The 22,315-nt window shown below is 36.8% G+C and overlaps 1 protein-coding gene across 1 annotated transcript in view; it reads right to left on the bottom strand.

Annotated features, from left to right (window-relative positions):
* Positions 1–2,479: 2,479 nt before the first annotated feature.
* MARCHF11 (membrane associated ring-CH-type finger 11) overlaps positions 2,480–22,315 on the bottom strand; it is a 32,144-nt gene continuing 12,308 nt past the window's right edge. The window contains exons 3-4 of the mRNA XM_057428882.1: positions 11,464–11,656; positions 2,480–2,988 (exon numbers count right to left, since the gene is read on the bottom strand). Coding sequence (XP_057284865.1) covers positions 2,666–2,988; positions 11,464–11,656 — 516 coding nt within the window. The 3' untranslated portion in view covers positions 2,480–2,665. The remainder of the gene's footprint in view (positions 2,989–11,463; positions 11,657–22,315) is intronic.

Genomic DNA, 22,315 nt, shown 5'->3' with positions numbered 1-22,315 from the left:
GTGGAGTTGTGGTCCTTCTGGGAAAGTGGGCTTCATTAAGTAGTAATTAAAAACAAGTAATTCCCAGCGATACAGCAAGTTTCCCCAGTCATAGTTTCTCTCATCTGTTTTTCCACAAATTCCCCCTCTGGGAAATTGTTTAAAGATAATCTAGAATGATCTAAAATTCTCATAGTTTCTCAATGCGATTGCCTGTCGTAACTTGGTAATTTGCCGTGCAGGAGATATGTTGGCTTTTTTTTGAGATAGCATTTTGTTGTTCATGGCTTATGTTCTGCTTTTCACAGTAATTGCTTAAAGAGCTGTAAGTCATGTGCAGATTCAGTAAGTGTACATTTTTGCTTGTGAGACTGAAACACAGAATCCTGTGCCCTGTGTAGACTTCCTTGGCTGGCTAAATATTTATGAATATATAAGGAGCTCTTAACTCCAATGCTTAAATTATTTCTGTCTCCCCTCCAAGTCTAGTTACAGAAGCCTCCTGTGTCTGGTCTCGGCATGTGAGCTGTTTATGAAGAGAAGGCATGCAGTGATTCCAGCACCATCCTGTTGATTCCTGAGAGGGCATTTTCCAGCCACTGACAAAATAACTAACATTTTTCAGTCCTTGGTTACAATTTCTTTTGAAATGGAAAGATGTTAAATTGTGTACTGGGTGCAGCCAGTCCCAAGCAGAGATTCTCCTGAGACGATGGAGATATCCTGGTGGTGCAGGTATTTCCCTGTAGCCTGTGGAGAGACCACAGTGGAGCAGATATCTCCTGCAGCCCATGGAGAGGACCATGCTGGAGAAGATATCCCCACTGCAGACTCTGGAGGACACCACACCACAGCAGGAGGATGCTCCCTGATGGCGCTGTGGCCCATGGAAAGCCCATGCTCCAGCGGGTTTATCCTGAAGGACTGCAGCCCATGGGAAAGCCCTAGAGTGGAGCAGGGAAAAGTGTGAGGAGGAAGGAGTGGCAGAGGAGCTGTCACGGACTGACCACAGCCTCCCATGCCCCATCCTCTGCGCTACTTGGTGGAGGAGGGAGAGGAATTGGGAATAAAGAAGCAAAGATGAACCTGTGAAGAAAAGGGAGTGGGGCAGAAGGAAGGCTTTTTTATGGTTTAGGTTTTGTCTTTGTTTCTCACCATCCATGTCCATTTTAATTAGAAAAAAAATAATTTTCCCCTGTTGTCTTTTTCACTTGTGATAGTAATTGGTAAGTGATGCCCTTCTCTTTGTCTCAACCCACAACCTTTTTCACCTTATTTTCCCCCTCCTGTCCTGCTTAGGAGGGGTTAAGAACAGCTGGTGATGATCTGACAGCCAGACAAGTTCAACCCACGACAAACTCTTTTAAGCAAGCTAGTGTTTTCAGAGTTATTTCAGCCCTACTTTTTCATCTTGACCTTCAACAGACTTAATTTTTAATTTGGATTTCCATTTCCATTTGATTAAATGATGTCAGAATTTTTGCCATGAGACAAAAACAGAGAAGCAAACCTCCCAGAGAAGCAAACCTCCCAGCATTGATTAGCTATCATGATACAGATGAATACTGGCTCATTTTTAATGATGATTCATTACCTGGCAAAATTAAGTCTCTGCATTATTTCTGCTTCAGTTTCCATTAGGATTTATTATTATTCCAGAGGTCGTAATGTACATTTCTTCTTTTTTTTTTAAAAAAAAAAAAGAGAAAATATATGGAATGTCAATGTCCTATAGTTAGAACGGTACTAGAAATTCACGGGCTGCTAAACTGAGCACCACTGCTTGGAAGCTAATGTCATTTCTGTGCACAGGCCCAGCACCAGCACTCTGCAAATCTTTGAGACTAGAGAGTAAGTGCCAGACTCTTGCCCTGTCTGTGTCATACTGACATCTTGCACGTCCATGTGGCAGTTCTAAAAGAGGAGCTCACATAGAATCATAGAATCATAGAATAGTTTGGGTTGGAAAGGACCTTAAGATCATCTAGTTCCAACCCCCTTGCCATGGGCAGGGACACCTCACACTAAACCATGTCACCCAAGGCCTCATCCGACCTGGTCGTGAACACTGCCAGGGATGGAGCATTCACAACCTCCCTGGGCAACCTATTCCAGTGCCTCTTCCATTATGTTTTGCAGAACACTTACTGGACATCCTGCTTAAAGGCAGGGGACAGTATATCCCTTATTTTCATATACCTGAACTGAGCTAAGAACAACAACACAAAATAAAAACAGAAAAAGAATACTTGACTTGTGTCAACAATCTTTTTTTTGAAGAAGAAGATTGTTCAGTTTAATCCTCATGAAAGTGGGAAAAATAACAGTAGTGGATTAAAGCCAGAGTTTAAGAAAATACATTCAAAAATTGTTTTTTTTTTTAACTTAAAAATGAGTTTCCTCATCTTTCAAACACCTAAGAGTTAAACTATATTGTATACACCTCAGGTACAAATTGACAAATGATCTAATAAACCAGACTATATAAAAAGCAAGAGACTTTTCTTTTTTCCAGAAAAATGTATTTGTGTTTTAGCTGATCATATAAAAAGCATTAAATTTTTTAAAAAATGTGTATATATTTTTTCAAGTGTTAATGGTTTCACCATTCATCATAATTACATTCCAAAGTTGCGCAACATCAGGGCACATTATCCTTATCTATGTAGCACAGTGAGCATAATCTTTACACTGAGGTCACTCTCATCACTACTTCCCCAGAGCCGTTATCCCCTGATGAATCTTCCTGAGGTCTCATGCGGTTGAACAGATGTAACAATACATAGCCACACTGAAATCTTGGTGAGGTTAACTGTGTTGGGTGAACTAAACTTCTGTTTCTAAATGCAGTCAGTGGTAACCACAATGTCCTTCCTGCTGAGGATTCTCCTCGATTGCTCTCTTCTATGTCTGTGGCTTTATCGTAATTTAACACATCCCAGTGCAGATTCACAGCCCTCCAGCGCTTAAACACTCGATAAACAGATGCACCTTCGTGTACTATCAGTCCTGAAATTAAGAAAACAAACAGTTTGTACAAAATGTCAATGGATACCATTTTGAGAGCAGAGATATAACACATTGTGATGAATCTGGCAATTGCCAGAGCCTATTAAGTTACTTGTAACTCTGATAATTCAAATAAATTGTACATATGTAATATAATCAGTTATTTGTGTGTTGAATATAGGGATGTAGGAACACGCAGAGGAAATAAAATTGATCTGAATGAAAGTTCAACATAACCAATACTGCAATAATCTGAGCATGCCTAACTAAATATTTAGATGCAAGTAAATCAATATAAAAGAACCTTACTATCAGATTCATAAATTGCTTACATTATTGTTATCCTTGTTCATGGTAAGTACTTTTTATTTGTTAAGACTTGTACTCATTTGAGTAGATTTTTAGGTAGGTTACACCTTCTGTAATGAACAGAATAGTCTTAATTTAAGAGTGCTTGTAGAATTCAGTACAGCTACAAATCTGTTTTCACATTCTTAGTTCAACTTAGGAACATAGAAGATTTATGAAAACCTGAAACAGCCATAAGTTCCTGTCTTGCTTCAGTTGGGCAGAAAGAAATTAAATTTTATTATTAACTGTGATGAACATGACAAGGTTGATGGACTTCCCTTTTTCTCCTCAAAATTCAGTAGAAAAAAGTTGTGAAACATCTTTTTTGTTAAAACCCAGGAAATCTTTTAAAAGGTCATTCAAGTAAAATACAGATTATCTGGAGTCCTCAAGAGACAAATCTGCTTATGAACTTCTATGTAGGTAACATTTATGCTTATTGTATTCATTCAATCAATTTATTTATTTAAACTAAAATCTTGATTTTTCATATGTATATATATGTATTTATACACACCCTCTTTATATGCAAGTATTTCAAGTATGGATTTGCTTGGTAGATGCATGGGGCTTCAGCCTTCTTACTAGGTTTTTCCTCAACAAGCCTGGTAACTTCTATAGTTCTGAGCATTGCCACATTTTTTCTCTAGCTCCCTGCTTTGGGAGGACAGCAATCTGTCTAGCCAAAAATATTTACAATTTTTTTGTCCAGTGTGTTTCTTGCCTAATATTTTCCTATACATGGGCATATCTAGCCTGGTGTCACAGGCTATAGTCCTTTACCCCAAGAGATTGTATATCACCTGTTCCTACACAACATAAGTGTGATTTAAGTGTCTGAGGGCTCTTAGCTTGATTAACAGAAAGGGGACATTCAAAGAAAGATGACAAAAGCAGAAAGGATGATATGAACATTTATACGAACAGCAAACCTCAGATTCAAGTGCAATGATTTGCAGATAGCAATGCCTACCCTAACACATTTTTAAGATCATTACACTTGAAGATGGAGAAATAAAAATATTGCTTTCAGAAGGACATGATAGCAAATGTAGCATCTCTGTAGGCTTTCAAGTTGCCTAGATTTCATTGAAGCATCTAATACAGCAAAACTAACACAATATAAACTTAATTAAATGTTAAATATTCTAAATGCATTTTTTATCAGCATAGCATCTTAGTGGTCTTGATCACAAGATGTCCATCTTCTCAGATATATATAAAGTGACCTGTCCTAAAAATTTAGCAGCCATGTTAATACATAAATGTATCTTTAAGACTTGCTATAGTGCCTTTAAAAGGAAAAAGGATGTGTGTTTGATCAGATACAGAATGTACAAACCAAATAAGCCATGACTTTGTTGATGTGACAAAGATTTCCCTCCTTCCTCTCCCCCCCCCCCCCCTTTTTTTTTTTCTTTTGAATTTCCTGTAGAATGATAAAGGAGATGAACATAATCTTCCCTCTACCTGTGCCTGGATCATAGTATCATTTGGCCCAATTTCCCTCAAGACTGTGATGAAGCAAAATTGAGAGAACCTATCTGCCTCCATGTTGAGATTTTTGACACCTGCCTGCACTCCACTGGAACCTGAACAACATATTTCAGAACAGAGAAGGAAGCAGTTGGGAAAGGATCATTTCAGTACATGAGGTACATTTAAACAGTCAAAAGTATCCTCCCAAAATTATGACAGAAAAAGCTGTAGGACAACTTCTTTTAGGGAGCTCTTTTTTACTGTTTTTGAGCTTTCAGGATTTACTGAAATCACATTTTCAAAGTTTTTTCAACAATGGCAAAGAAGTTTTCTTTAAAATGGAAGCTGTTAGCCACATATGTTCTAAAAGAGCTACCAAACAAAGGATCAAATACTGCAAGGCTTAAAATACAGTTGCCAGATTTGGCAATGCTGAGGGAGAAAAGAAACACTTTCATAATTTCTCCCATAAAAAGCTTTATTTCCATCTGATAAAACTACAGATTGAAAAAGACATACATAGAAGAGGAAAAAGAATTCCAATAGATCTTTTGTCTCTTTGAAAAGATATTTTCCAAGGAGCAAGAGGAAATAAGCTCTCAGCACTGATGGTTCCAAGACCACAAACAAGAGGAAAACTGGGTAAGGTTTAAATGCTGGATATTTTCCAGGTGCAGATTTCTGATGCTCAAAAAATAAGTTGTTAGTTGCTAAAGTGAAGCTATAAGGAAATGGCAGAATCTCCTTTTTCTTAAGAGATCCACAGTAATGAATGAAGATATGAGAGAGAAAACAAGGTAAATCCATGAATAATACTAACTTGTTCCAAATACCACGATTTCAACAACACAGAGGACATAGTTGTACAGTCCTGGGAGATGGGTGGAAATTACTTGTTTGATCCAGATGATCCCAAGAGGAAGTGTTAGAATTCACTGCTGTTAGCTGTTCCGACATTCTGTCCAATATCTACAAGGAAGAGATTTTGGATGATGGACTTGGCAAAATGTCCTAAGCTCTAAGAAGACTTTAGATTAAGGTCTTTAGAATTTAGATTAATGTCTAAGATGTAGGGATAGTAATAGGATCCCAACAATAGGGTTACGGAGAGATCCTAATTTTCTCCTACTGCCAAATACTGTGACATTCTTTCCCTCTATCCCAAGGATTTCTTACCCTGAGTCACAAGATCACTAGAAATTTTTCATACTGCATATCTTTACAAGCAGGCAACTCGTCTTCGTTCATTCAGATTTGGTGTTATTAGGTTCCAGTGTTGTCTTATTTATAGCAGTAATCCTACTTATAATCATTTAGTGACAGTCCTTCTAGAAACATCATGAACTTTTACTAGGTAATAAAAGACCTTTTCAGAAACAAACTTTACCACTGGACAAAACATCATGTCTTAATGCTATTCTAGGGCCCACAGATATAAGAAAAATGCAGTAAATGCTCAAAGCATTAGCGAAACATGTCAACTCTAAAAATAGCAATATAACTCTTTGTAAACTAGTAAGAATTAACCTAATTAAAAAAAAGACTTTTTGAGTAAAGAAATATTAAGTGCAGTTAGATGCGTTCATTGTGAGTAACCTCAGCCTATACATTTTTACAACTAGGAGTTACACAAATGTTGCTAGGCATCAAGCTCCTTGTCAGGGAAGAAAGAGGCTTTCAGAGGGCTATTCACACCTCACAATGGCTCCCATCCCTTACTCACTTGCCACAGTACTCCTGGCACCACTCATTTTTCTATTGTAATGTTACAGCTGCTTTTCATGCTGTAAAGGAGCTGCACTACTGTTCTGGGATTGCAAGTGACCAGTTATTATTTGTGAGATATTTTGTTCATTTTAGAACCATTTATGACTAGTAGTTTTGATTATATTCTGGTGAAAATAAATACATAAAATTATATAATTTTACTGTTACAAGAAATAATTGCTACATCTACAGAGAAGAATGGCAAAGACTTGGTGCACTGTCCCCCTAACAAGGGGGTTATAATGTGCATTCTTTTTGCATTAACTCATGAATTTACTCCCTTGGTAATTCCAAGCCACTGCAATACCTCTGGATTTCACAGGTAGTAGTTCTTTCATTAACATGTTCAAAGATTGCCTTAGAAAACTTCTGCCGCCAGCAAGTTTCAAAGAAAACAGCTTTACACCCAGCTCTGATGCAGAAAAGTACAAACTAGTGACTTATAGGGTTGAAACTGACACTGATAAGTAAAAACAATCCTGTTTGTTAGGAAGAATTCTGGAAAAAATTAGAACAAGGAGAATAATGGATACCAATAAAATATGTACACTAGAATGAATAGAACATATTATATTGGTGATCTGTAACCTTTGGGAAGTTTCTTTTGGTGAAAAGTGAAACAGACCAAAAATTAAAATACAAGTTACATGTAATTTACATGATAAGAAAGAGGGTGGTATGCTACATATGGTATAGATATCAATCATTGGGAAAACAAATTTATATGTGCAAGTTTTCAAAGATATCATTAAAATGTGACAGTACCTTTATGCTACTGCTTTTAAAAATAATGACAAGAAAGCATTTCAAAAAGTAGAGATATTTACACGTCACAAATGACCAAAAATATTCATATTGTTTATGTAGAGCTGCAGGGAGGCACAACTGAAGGCAGTAGGAATAAGTCTTGTTCATACCACCAGTAACTCTAGCGCTTGTCTTAAAATATGTGCTGCACAGGAAAACTCATAAGTCTGCATAGATTTTTCATTCAAATAAAGAGAGATTCCAGTGGGAGTATAAGTATTCACTCACTGTAAATCTTATTGAAAACCTACAGAATACCATGGATGACTAACACAAATGAGAGGAGAGAACATACTAAGTGAGAACTGTGGCTGGCTGTAAGCATTACAAGCTTTATGATATTAGAAATTACATATAATATGCAATGGTAAAATCACATGTTAATGTCTTTTGGAGGTCATCAGCACAATGCACAGTGTTGTGGATTTTTTAAAATCATTCATACATAATAATTATACCCATCTATTAGAGAACCTTATTTGAAGGTTTTAAATTGAAACTATCAATCTAAATCTTTCACTTTAGAGAACAAAAGAAAAAAAATAAAATTGGATAAAGCTGAATACATTAATAAAGATTTTCTGATGCAGATAACTTGAAATTGTATGCAGAATAAGTAGGATGAATGAATCTGGATCATTAGAATTCTAAAATTACCAAACCTGCTTTATAAAGCTTTCTGAATTTCCAGATATAGTGTAGAAAATTAAGTCATCCCTGCACTGAAGTTCATAATGACAAAACAGTGTCCAAATAGGTTTCGTTATAATCAATCTTACATAAAACATTCCATGTATAATTTATAATTGGACAATAAAATATGCATTTATGCAATTACAGGTAAATCAGTTTATCTGGTGGGTGAAAAGCCACACTTCTACTTTGCTCCTGCATGGTGACAGTTAGGCTCGAATCATAGAATTGTAGAATCATAGAACAGTTAGGGCTGGAAAGGACCTTAAGATCATCTAGTTTCAACCCCCCTGCCATGGGCAGGGACACCTCACACTAAACCATGTCACTCAAGGCTCTGTCCAACCTGGACTTGAACGCTGCCAGGGATGGAACATTCACAGCCTCCCTGGGCAACCCATTCCAGTGCCTCACCACCCTAACAGGAAAGAATTTTCTTCTTATATCCAACCTAAACTTCCCCTGTTTATGTTTTAACCTGTTACCCCTTGTCCTATCACTACAGTCCCTAATGAAGAGTCCATCCCCAGCAACCCTATAGCCCCCTTCCAGACACTGGAAGGCTGCTATGAGGTCTCCACGCTGCCTTCTCTTCTCCAGGATGAACAGCCCCAACTTTCTCAGCCTGTCTTCATATGGCAGATGCTCCAGTCCCCTGATCACCCTCGTGGCCCTCCCCTGGACTTGTTCCAAGAGTTCCATGTCCTTTTTACGTTGAGGACACCAGAACTGCACACAATACTCCAGGTGAGGTCTCACAAGAGCAGAGTAGAGGGGCAGGATCACCTCCTTCGACCTGCTGGTCACGCTCCTTTTGATGCAGCCCAGGATACGGTTGCCTTTCTGAGCTGCGAGCGCACACTGAAGCTGGCTCATGTTCATTTTCTCATCAACCAACACCCCAAAGTCCTTCTCCGCAGGGCTGCTCTGAATCTCTTCTCTGCCCAGCCTGTAGCTGTGCCTGGGATTGCTCCGACCCAGGTGTAGGACCTTGCACTTGGCATGGTTAAACTTCATGGGGTTGGCATCATCCCACCTCTCAAGTGTGTCAAGGTCCCTCTGGATGGCATTCCTTCCCTCCAGCGTACCAACAGCTTGGTGTCATTGGCAAACCTGCTGAGGGCGCACTCAATCCCACTGTCCATGTCAGCGACAAAGATGTTAAACAAGACCAGTCCCAACACTGATCCCTGAGGGACACCACTCGTTACTGGTCTCCAGCAGGACATTGAGCCATTGACCACAACTCTTTGTGTGCGGCCATCCAGCCAGTTCTTTATCCACAGAGTGGTCCACCTATCCAATTGATGTCTCTCCAATTTAGAGACAAGGATGTCGAGTGGGGCAGTGTCGAATGCTTTGCACAAGTCCAGGTAGATGACATCAACTGCTCTACCCCTGTCCATCAGTTCTGTAGCCCCATCATAGAAGGCCACCAAATTGGTCAGGCAGGATTTCCCCTTAGTGAAGCCATGCTGGCTGTCACCCACCACCTTGCTGTTTTTCATGTGCCTTAGCATGCCTTCCAGGAGAATCTGCTCGATTTTGCCAGAAGCTCCATAGGCATGTCAGGTACATGTTAGTTCAGTACCTTCCAATCCAGAGGTGTCTTGAGCCTTGGTCGTTTGAAGGGTAGCTACGTATCTGCATGCACCAATTTACTGAAGGCTTGCCTTCCAGTTGTTTACATTCAAGACCAGGCTGGATGTGGTTCTGGGCAACTTGATTTAGTTGAAGGTGTCCCTGCTCATTGCAAGAGGGCTAGACTAGATAATGTTTGGATGTCCCTTCCAACCCAAACTATTCTATGACCCTATACAGTTAAATACACTAATATTTCTGATCACCCACAGACCTTCTTGACTGACTTTGAGATTAATCTGGTTTAGGTGTCTTAACAGTCAAACAAATGGAAGGAAATGGAAACAGTTTGAAATAACTGACTATTCCAACTCGTTAATGCATATGAAAGTAAATTTTTTATGATTGTAATCTTTGTGCAAAAAAAAAACAAACAAAAAAAAACAAAACCAAAACCAATAGCAGTAAAAAACCCCACAGAATTCCATATAAATAAAACATTTACAATGCCTGAAGCACATTTTGTCTTGACTTAATGTTTTTTTTAAACAAAAGAAAAACCTCAATTTTAAGTGTTCAAACAGAAAAAGTGGCATTCAGGAATCAATATCCAAGAGGACATGTAGCTGAGCCCTTTGTTTAAAAGCTGAGCACTTGTCCAGAGTATTGAGGCTTAGATTCTATTCATTTTCCTGTCTGAGAAGATTTGGGTTCACAGAAGAGAGCCTGTGCCTTAAAATATTTCAGAGTGGGCTTCTCTTGGAAAAATTACAAAATAAACAGAACTGCTGATCCAGCTGAAACATAAATTTTTTTACAGTAATGGGATGGTTTCAATAAAAGATGACATGGCTTTATGGCTGGAGCAAAAGCCTTGGTATTAGGAATCACTCTGTTTCTTTGCACCTTATTGAGCAGAATTCAGCACTGTCCTGAATTCCCATGTATGAGATTGATTGGGATAACATCAACATTTATCACTCAGAAATCTCAAATTAGACAACAGATAACATTTGAATTTTCTTAAATTGTAATTCTGAAAATGTGGTTTAATGTTTACTGCAATTATTAATTTTTAATGCAATAAAAATTGTATCTATTTTAACAATTAATTCAAGGTTGTTTTATCAAATACTACAGGGATTTCTATTTAAATATTTTCAGAAATTCAAAACTGGCCAAAATAGCTTTGCAGTAAACTGCATTTTCTTTTATAAGATTTCAGCTAGAGTTAAATGACTCATGACTTTTTAATAATAAATTAAGTTACTATAGTTAGCACCATTAGAGTGCTTCATAATTGTTTATGATGTGCAAGGAACTCATGCCTGTCTTCTCTGTTCTCTGTTACTAGCACAGTGACCTATATAAGTCTGTGCAACTTAATTTTGGGTATGTAGTTTGATGACATCCTCAAGGGCTTTTTCTGCACTTTGTGATGGTACAATCTAATACACAGTGGCACCAGTAGAAGGCTTGACAGCACATAATTTGACGTATTATTTTAATAATGTCTTTTGTCATTTTCATCTATTTAACTTCCTGAACTTTGCTAGCTGCCTATTTTTTTCAAGAAATTGAAACTGATGCTGTTCTCACCACTAAGATCTTGGGGAGACACTGATGAATCTGAGAGTAAAGCTTTGGCTCTTTTCTCTTTGCAGGATTTGCTAAAGGTATCAGCTGAGAATTAATCTGCAAAGAACTGGAGTGATCCACTGGAGTGACCAATTAGAAAAATAGATATAGTCACAGTCTTAAACCACAGTCTGTGCTGTTTAAAGATTTTGAGCTTACCTATGCATACTAGATCCATAAAACCATACATTCCATAGCAGATTTGAAAAAGGATGTCCTTTCTTTGCCATACTGCATAAGGGCTGAAGGCTGACCATAGAAGCCAAGTCACACTTGCTACTAAGAACAGAGATCCTAGGATTACAGCAACGATCTGCACTTTCTCAACCAGTGTTATAGTAATGCTTTGCCACTAAAAGAGAAACAAAGTCGTATAAGATAAAAATGTTATTTTCTGTGATTGTACATTCAACTCCACTTTTTTTTTCCTGAAATCAGAAATTATTTTAATATTTATACATATCTTCATAGATCTTTATTATTATCCTCAATACTAACATTTTTTTTTTCCTATTTCATTTTAGTTAAAGTGAAACTAACGGCTGCTTCCGCATCCCCTCCAGCATCATTATTATTACCACCTAGCTGTGAACTTCAGAAGAGTTAATAGTTTTATCTCTGGTTTGGATACATAGGCAAAAAAAAAAAAAAGAAAGACCTAGTCTTAGAAATGGAACTCAGTTTTTCGTATTTTTAGGCTAATGAGCAGAATTAAAACGATGTTGGGAAAACAATCTTACGTATGCCTTATGTTAGTGTGACAAGTTGAAGATGACAACTTTCCTTTCCATCCCACCCCCCTAAAGTCAGAAGCCATTTTCCATTCTCCTGCCGCTCATTAACGAAGTTTCAGATATACCACCAGAGTTGTCTTTCTCTGTATAAACCAGTGTTAACAGTACAAAAAGACACTTGCAGCCTAGCGTGGAAGCAAGCCGAAGACTTGGGAGGAGCTCTGAATACAGGTAACACAAACATTTGTTTTCGCTGCACCTCAGTTATGTCCATTTTTCTAGGGAAGGCTGTATCCTCCATATGTGAAGTAACCAATTTATGGTGTGACAAAATTTAAATATAAAAGAGTATGCTTACTGATTCTGTCTAGATAAGAAAATCAATAAAATTCTGTTAAAACAAAGAGTCACAAAAGCGAGACACAGCATAAGAAGCATTCTAGATTACCCTCAACATATACGGTCTTTTTTGGCGATAAATGTCTATATTAGCTTGGCAGACTCCCCAGTCTCACCCCATCACCTACTCCAAAGCTAGTATGCAGACTCTGTAGACTCTCATCTTTCCTGTTCCTAATTTTGCCTAACATGCCTGCTCCCTTCTACAGTTGCTATAGGGAACAGGTGGAGGAAGCTACTCCAGTAAGGCCTTTATGACCTCTTTTCCCACATGGCAATAATTTTTCCTTTTTCCTCTTACTTTACAAAAGCTTTCTCTTTTTACCAACAGTTGGGTACTGTCATGCAATTTCGTGCTCACAACATGGTCATTTTTAAGCTCAACCAGGTTGCTCAGGTAACACGTTGAAAACCTCTAAGTATGGAGACTGTTCAGCTTCTCTGGGCAACCTCCTTCACTTCTTGACTGTCTTCAAGTTGAAAAATATTTTTCTTAAAAAAAGTCTTATATCCAGTCTGATCCTCTTTTGTTCCGAATTATGCTCTCTTCCATCAAGTACACTGTGAAGAACCTGGGTGAGGAATGAGGTTCTCTGACCTTTCTTCCCTTTCAGATTTTTCCATTAATTTCTCTACTGTTGCCTAATTTGCACATCTGGTGTTGCATACATTCTCTTGTTGCAGCCTTCTGAATATAATAGTATCAAAAAAATAAGCTGTATAATAATTTATAAATTGCCTATCTTGAAATACTATCCTTTCATAATGAACTTATTAAATTCATACTAGCTATTTCATTGAACTTTAGGGTTTGGAATGGGGCCATTCATATTAAATAATACCTTTTTATGGTAAAGCAACTATGGATACTCATTTCCTCTATTAGAAATTTTTACTATAAGGTCAAGGAAGGTCATTAATAAGTGATGTATGACAGAATGATGTGAGCATCTTATGACTCAGATATTATTTGCTTACAGTATTTAAATGTCAGGGCTGAAATTCATCAAACTCTCTTCAGACTCTATAGGGTTATGTTGACAAAATTGTTTTTCATTTCTCAGCTGAAGCTGCATAGTGTGACTTAGCAGAAAACTGTCAAAATGCAGTTGGTTATGTATCTCTTTCTATCTTCTGTTATTATCAGCATGAGACAGACCTGCAACGAATTTGTTCAGAATGCCTGAAATCAAAGTACATTTACATGAAATAAAGCTTTAACTGTCACAAAATATTAAACTGTCAAATTCATGGAAGCTGGCAATATATTGAAAAGACTGCAGTATCACTGAAATAAACAGAAGATCTTTCACAGTACAATTTCAGCAATGCAGAAGTGCCTAAACTCACTTCAGCTTATTTTATTTATTTTTTTTTTTTAACTTTGATTGGTCATAACTATTCTGCAAAGATAGCACTGAACAGAAGATAAAATAGTCTGAGGATTTGGGATAAGTAATGCAGCATGCACGTTAGATATAAAGCCCACCCCTTATTCTGGTGTTGTCTGACAACCAATTTCTATTCCTATCTCCCATTCAAACAGAATCAAGAACTCCTATGATCTTTTTTCATCTCGTGAGAGTTTTTGTTGGTTTTCCCAAACTTTTTCCTTATAGCAAAGCTTGACCTTAAAAAGTCCTAAGAAACACAGCTATGGATCTTCGCTTCTTCCTAGCATCTTCTCAAGAATGTGTTCTGGTTATTTTGGTATTCTCCTGATCAGATGAATTGTCTGTCAAGAATGGAAGCAATTGAATCTCTCAACTTCAATAAATTCACTAATACCAAAGAGCCAGCATATTAGCATGCTACTAACCAGGAAGGGGAGCCTCCCCAGTTACTGATAAAAAACAAGGGTCCCACAGGCTCCTAACTCATTTGCTTTTTAAAAAAAAACAAAACAAACCCCAACAAATAAGAACAACCAAGAACCCTAAAACGGGTTTGGATGTTTTCTTCTAGTACCCATCTACTTTGGCCATTGTGGTGTTCGTTGCCTTTCTTCTACAAAAGAAACTGTAGTCCTTCACCTTCCTGATATTAAGCTCAGTAATAACCAAACAATGTAGTTTTAGGGAATTTTCCTCCCTGGAAATTAATCTGTAAATTAAACTAATTGATGAGATCCCGCAGTTGACAGAGGAAGAACTGTGTGCATAAGATGGAAGACATTCAGGAAGCCCACACAGTTTTATGCAAAACTGCTAACTTTTCTCCTACTGCTAGTCAGCCTGCCATAAGAATCCAACAACCTAAGAGTGATGAGGGGGGATGGATTGGTAGCAAGCTCTAACATGGGATCAGTTTGGGGATCTTGGTTTCTGTGCATGGCCATCTTTAGTGCTAATGGCAAGAAGACTATGGATGTTCCTGATGGCTAACTTACTTCAACCCAATTTTCCTCATTGTTGCCCACCTCCAATCAGTTTTGATTCAAAACAGTCTGTGATTGCTTCTTGGGAAGTGAAGTTTCCCCCATAACTTTTACTGAGTTTGAGCACAAATTATAAAAAGCTAACAGATGTTACTGAGACAAGCATATTTTTCACATAATGAAAAAGTTGTTCTGTAGTTATGAAGTTATTCACATTTAAAGAAGTTTGGAAAGTTCAGTCCTTTACTTAGCCATGGACAGTGCTAGCCATTACGCAACAAGAGGAACTGCATAGGACTGTATCATTTGGTGGCACTGCATTTCATAACAAGGCTTGTGAACAGGAACTGGAGTTGTGGTCACACTGTTTCCTTCTACCTGAAGTCTTACCCTCAGCATAGCTAATACATGTGAGTATACACTCTGACAGACACCCAGGAACAGAAGACTCTTTTTCCAAGATTCTTTTTATGATACCAAAAGCCACCTAAACTTTGATTTCTCACAATCATTTACCTTATTGTATGCCTTATTACATGTAGTTATAATCACTTCACTTTTTAATGTCAAATTAATGGCTTAAAATAAAGAGGTCACCAAAATAATGTAGTAAAAATTATTCAGTGATAGTTGAGAATTTCCATTTAGAATTTAACAAACTGAATTATTTAACATTCCAAATTGAATGATCTCATTATGAATGTGTCATAATTTAAATCCATTATTTCCATGAAAGTGTTTCTCATTTTCCTCATATAACTTGTCACAATTCCTAACCGCTGGTGATTATAAATTATGACTTCCTAATTTGGTTTTGTCATTTGCTGACTATACATTCAATAATCAGTAACAGTTCTTTTAGCTAAGTATTTTGCAAGTTAGAAAAGATCTATACAGCCTTCTAGTGTCAGCTTCTGCAAAGCACATTACCCTAAAAAATAAATATTATGAGAAAGATTACCATTTTTGCTTAAAAACTAGAAATTGAAAGAAAATTTTACTTTGTATCTAGGCAACTATAATAATATTGTGATCAAATTTTCAGATTCATTAAAAAGAATCTCATTTAAATTTTTATGAATTGGGATCCCATTGTGTGGGAACATATTTTACTTTAATACACAATGACAATGAAATCTTCCTTTGAAAATAGTTCCTTCATAAACAAAATATAATTCATGCTTCTGATTTTAATGTAATACTGTCTGTTCCTTGAAAACTTCCTACACTTTTACTCCTACTGACACTTCGTTACGTTTGGCTCTTTTAATCTTTTATTTACCACTGGTCTTCCTTTCATGAATCATTTGGGAGTCTAGTACATTAATGGTAGAATGTATTTCTAATGCTGACCCCAGAAACATTGCTTCTCTTTTCTTCTAAGGGCTCTGTCAAGCAGAAATACTGCATAATTTATTATTTTTTGAGGTTGAGACTTCGGAAGTTGAAAGAAACTTATTGCTTTGATGGACTAATTGTTAAAGGATAAAGTTAATACAGTAATATGCATGTCCTTGCTAACATAAAGATGGATATAATATAAAAATATCTGTCATCTTTGCGATAAATCAATATTAACCTGGCTTTTTTTTTAATGGTGACTTGTAAAAGCCCATTGATTATTGTAAAATACATGGCAGAGAAGTGATATAATAAGTCCTGATTGAGACTGTACTTGTACTTAGAGTACATTACATTAAAAATGTCTGCAATGAAAATAGGGGTCTTCCTACTTCCTTAAAGAAGAATATCAAATTTCCTTATGGCTCCCTGAATATGTACCAAATTCAACTGCCCCTACCTGTAATGAAAAAAAACCCCAAAGAGCTGTTGGGGGTTAACCCACTCTGTTCTTTCAGAAACACAGTTTATTATGGACAGTGCTGACTGAAGCCTCTCATTCCCTCTAGTCATTTTTGAATGCGTATTTTATATAAAAGTAACTAAAAATAGCTGGCAGTGACCTATTATAACATAACATGATTAACCTGAATATATATCAATTATATGACTTCAAAAGTTTTTGTTGGTTTGCTCTAATTGCTCTGATTGTTACAAGCAGACAGCTCTAACAAGAAAAAAGTTCTGTCATTTATTATGCATAATGGATTTGCAATCTGTGAACATATGAATAAAACTCTTACAGAAGCAAAAGAACATGATGACTTAGGTCCAACAAACCATTTTTTTGAATGTCTGCTCTCTACCTTGTTATTAGTCTGGATGATTAGATAATTCAGTTTTCTAACGTGTTTTGAAATAAGCACACATTGACTACCTGATTTAATACACAACCTGATTTAATACACAACCTGATTTAATACTGTTAACTTATTGACCAGGCTGGATAGAAAATAGTTGTGAGTACATACACACACAAACACTTGATTTTTTTTTTGATTTTTTTTTTTTTGCTATAGTCTTCTGTGTTTATGTCTTTTTATTAAAAAAAATAAAAAGTCAATGCCATGAAAATTGCAGCTCACCATTAATGCTTACCTATTTTGATAAATTATTAACACATAGTGCACCTGTAGTCATAATGCCCATTATCTTTTCATATATCAGAGAGCTCATCGGTACAGATAGTTTGGCTTGTATGCAACTTCCCAGTCTGACTGAAAGACTGCACCAGTATTTTACCTGGGACATTCTGAGAGCAGAACGTTTACTGTGGAGATGCTGTCCATCCATGCACCCCATAGCAATTTAGTTGATAGTTACTGCATCTACACATACAACGGATGAAGCTCAGATTTCTGAGTGCCCAGAAACCTGGACATCCTGAGCTATGTACAAAATCTTCACATTCTATTACATTCACCTTTCAAAATATTCATTAAGCAGAATAGTTTAAGATTTTATCTTACTATTTTTAAAATCATGGTAGAATCAAGATCGATTTTTTTTCTTATTCTTGATTTCTGCTTTTCATTAAGAATTGTCTGTCAATCCACCAGGATGAAATTCTGCCCAAAATATATACCACAAAATACTTAAAATTCATGGTGTGTTGTAAAGATGTATCTGTGAGAAGTATGTAAGGTTAAAGTGAATTATTCTCAAGTCAGCTTTTAATTCATATGAGACTTTAATCAATTAAGTTTAGCTTAGCAGCTTAGTTCTTCGGTATTTTGAACATTTCATGGGCATGTGTGTATTTGGTGAAAGCCAGTGAATGAAAGTTACCACTCTATGTGAATAAATACTGTTCCTACTGTAAAGAAGGAATTGTTCAATTTATGTTGCAACTTTATTGGACATACTGAGTTTCACTGCAACATAGCTGTACTCTTGATAGCCTTATCTGAAAATTAAATATGAATGAATGGAAGGAATGAAAGCCCGCCATAGTTGTTGAATTCTCTGCAACTTCAAGATGATGCTCAAAATTAAATTGAAAAATTAGCTCAGGCATAGATTTTCATGTTATGGATAGGTCCACATTCCTGAAGAACACTGAGGGAAAAAAACCCCACATTTATTCTAATTATTCAAAGAATATAAGTCTCATCAAAATTATAAACCAGCTGTGTGAAGGAGGTATTAACATTTTTCATGCTGACTAGTCACTTAGGAGGGTATTTTTCTTTGGACACAAACAGTATCAAAAGGGTTCTGGAGTTGCTTTTTCTTTCTCTCCTGGGAAATTTACTGTTCATAAATTCTAGCTAAAACTGCTGCTGAATACTTTTAACTGAAAAAATTCTGAGCATGAAGCTAAAAGACGTGTAAAAAATTGCTCAGTATGGAGGTACCGAACAAGCTTCTTTCACACAAATGCCTTAGCCACACGTCAGTATAGAGATCATCTATTCTTGATTGTTCCTGTTGATGTCTTCTTGTCTATCTTATTGAAAGTATTCAAGTATTAATTCCAGTTCATTTATTGAAATTCACACTTTCATCTACTATCTCGACTTTCTGAATGTGCTGGCTACTCTTTCCAAGTAATTTATTGGAACACTTCCATCTCCCATACAATACACAGATGCTCACTGAAACAAAGAGAAAGCAAATTAAATTGATTCTTCTATTCACATCACTACAGGGATGAGTAGGGAGATGATTTCAGTATGCTACAAAGCAACAGGAACTATTTCCGACACTATCCTCTTTAGTGGGTTCTGGATGCTGAAAAACCCTTCACTGCCCAGTCTCCTTCCTATTGCTATATGGCAATGATGTGTTTCAGCATTGAAGGGTGCAACCTCACCAGAACAATTGAGTACAACTGTTGCCCCTGACCTTTTTGAACAAAAACTAATTCACAGAATGGGATCAGAATTTTCATGTGAACATCTGGAAAACGCACATGGGGAAGAGACAATCCTTATTTCATGTGCTTCATTGTAAGATATAAGCTGTAGGAAACTTCAGATTTTGAGGGTAACAAAAAGACTAAAGAAATATATCCTGAGTTCAGAGGTAAGGTTGTAGCCTTGCCTACTCCCTAAGCAAGACTACGTGTATATTGTGTAAAGGTTAAAAGGCAGGACGATAAGAATATCAAGGTAACCAAGGTATTATCTACTTGCATGTAAGCATGAAGAAGACAGTCCTGTGTTCTGGCTTGTACAAAATCTGGCAGAGCCTGCTCTGAAAGTCAATTAGAATGTAATTTATTAGATTGGCAAATCAATTAGATTGATTCTGGAATCAATTAAATTAGCAATAAATCTTCACTTGAAGACAATTTGGCCCTAATTTTAAAATCTTAAACTGTGCAAATGAGTATAGTAAATAATATAGTGCTTGAAACTTTGCCCTAATGGAAGAATTAACTTATTTATTGACATTGGTTTATATATTGCATATGGTGTATAATTAAACTCTGTTAGATGTGCAATACATTTATAATTACAATAATTAATATCATGTATGCTTAAAATAATAATTATTTTAAATATTAAGTTATTAATTTAAAAACAATCAGCAACATCTTAAAAGTAGATTGCCTGTTTTTTCAGGTAGTGCTACATAATCACAACTACAAACTAGTAGGTACTGTTGCTTGAATTAGTAATTAATTTTTTCTAATACTTTGGGGTAGCCACGGTTATAATCACCCGGTTACTTTTAAGACTCCATTTTTAAGATCTGAAAATACATAAGATGTAGTTCTTAATTACAGAAAGTGGCAATTTAGATATTAAGTATCATTAAATACAATAGTTATGCCTGTAAAAAAAGAAAATAGTTGCCTTTCCAGTATACACTATACCAGAAACTCGATATTTCTCTCTAACTGTATTATGAATATGTCTGAAATCCCTTGGAGTAATTACATTAAATTGCACAATAACACTGATGCTTTTGAACACTGAAAATACCCAGTTTTCTGACTTGTTATATTGTGCATCAACATTCATAGAACTGCAAGAAGCAATGGCTATAATATCAAAAACTGTAATACCAATTCTTACCATTGTGTTTGAACATCACTAAACTATAAATTGTTCTTGGCTTAATGGTGCTTATAGGACTTACACATAACCCATGTACCATCTCTTGCAGTACCAACATAAACATAAAAACACCCTCAGTTTCTCTCAAATATAAGAAGCACCTAAAAGAATGAAAGGTAAGTACATTCTGTCCGTATGGAAAATGTCCTTATTAAAGAACCATTTCCTTGTTTGCATATTGTTTCTTTTCAAGTTTATGTCTATAAACACAGTCACATTTTGTTGTCTCTAGACAACAGTCCTTATGTTCACTAACTATGTATGATGGAGGTATTGGTATTCATTTCAGAACAGCAGCTCTGAGATTGCACTGTCCTACAGTCTACACTTTTTCTAGATTCCTTAACAATATTAACAACTGAGCTCTGATTAAACTAGTTTAGAGCACTCTTGGAAAAGCACCCCAGTGGTCCTATAGGATATGTATCCTGAAACAAATTGTTACCCACTCCGAAAACTTTTTGCACATAGGCTGCTGATTTTTTTGACCTCTCTGGAATGAAACAGGCATTCAACTGGCTCTGGCTCTGCCATTGCAGTAAGACAAGAAGTTCTAATACCTAAAGTTTGTGAGCAACTCATCCTTACAAGGACAATCCCTAATGAAGAAAGCAAGGAACATTTCTCCATCTCAGATGGAACTTTCACACACTCACTAGACTCTGAAAAATATCAAGACTGCAAGCTGAGAAAATGCAAAGCCTCTAAGAATAGTGACTGCAGACAGAGCTGACGGAATAGGTCTCAGCACTGTGAAATGGCTAGAATAAGATCTCTTGGCTCTAAACACGAATAGATGTAACTGCCCTGGACAGCTGGTAAGGGGAGGACATAACACTCTTCTTCACATATGTTTGCCAGTCAGACCTGGCTGACTATTAGTAACTTAGCCAGCATCCAACTCTGAAGTAGAAAATACTCGATATGGCTCAATATCCAAAGAAAATATAAGAAAAAAAAACTCACAAAAACCAAACCCCAAACCAGGAAAATGGACAGTATTCTAACAGACACCAGACAGCTTTTGCTATACTGTAGTGAAGAGCACCATTTCTGCAGTTATTGACCTTAAATCATACAGGATTCTAAGAGAGAAGAGCAACTGAAGGAAGGAAAGCATCATTTCTCCTCAGGAACTTGGAATGGCCATGCTGAAGGAGAAAGGCTAGTATTTCTTTGTGACTATGAAAACAAGCCTTGGCAACTTTCCAATAGAAGAACAGCTTTTAGAATGTCACTTTTGAATGCCTGCTCATGGTCTACCAAAGTGAAGCAGCTCAGGCTCTCAGCCAACACATTAACTCAGTCCAGTGGTGGAATTCTCCAGCAGGCAGCTGCACAACACTGCAGAGATGCTGAGTGCCATAGACAGACAGTAGGATTGCAGCCTTCAAGCACATACAGAAATTTTCAGAAAGAGCTTTGAAAATAAACATGAGATGCAAATTAATCACCCCTTGGAGCAATGAAAATTCCCACATGTATTTCAGTTTATAAATAAAGTTATTTAACTTTTTCAAGTAATTTTCTTGTTAATATCATAAAACGTATTCTCTAAAGCCCTCTTCCCCTTTAAGTGGGCCTACAGGAAAGATAGGGAGGGACTTTTTATCAGGGAGTGTAGTGATAGGATGAGGTTTAATGGTTTTAAACTGATAGAAGGTAGATTTAGATTTGAGATTAGGAAGAAGTTCTTTACTGTGAGGGTAGTGAGGCACTAGAAGAGATTGCCCAGAGAAACTGTGGCTGCCCCATCCCTGGCAGTGTTCAAGGCCAGGTTGAACAGGGCTTTGAGCAACCTGGTCTAGTGAAGTGCTCCTGCCCATGGCAGGGAAGTTGGAACTAGGTGATCTTTAAGCTCCCTTCCAACCCAAACCTGTTCACGATTCTATGATTCTCCTGAAGTGAATGGAATTAGGCCTTGATTACCAGAAAAAAAAAGTAAAAAAGACTGTAACTCCTGTTGAAGCAACTCGCTAGACCAAGAATCTTCCTGACTTCTGTCACAAGACTGGAAAAGGAGTAGTCAGCAT

The sequence above is a fragment of the Pezoporus wallicus genome, unplaced genomic scaffold (genome assembly GCF_028554395.1).
Source record: "Pezoporus wallicus isolate ANWC-B61680 ecotype Strahan unplaced genomic scaffold, APGP_CSIRO_Pwel_v1 contig_6658, whole genome shotgun sequence".
Lineage (NCBI taxonomy): Eukaryota > Metazoa > Chordata > Aves > Psittaciformes > Psittacidae > Pezoporus > Pezoporus wallicus.
Note: the sequence above shows the minus strand (reverse complement) of the source record. Positions and strands in the feature narration are given on the sequence as shown.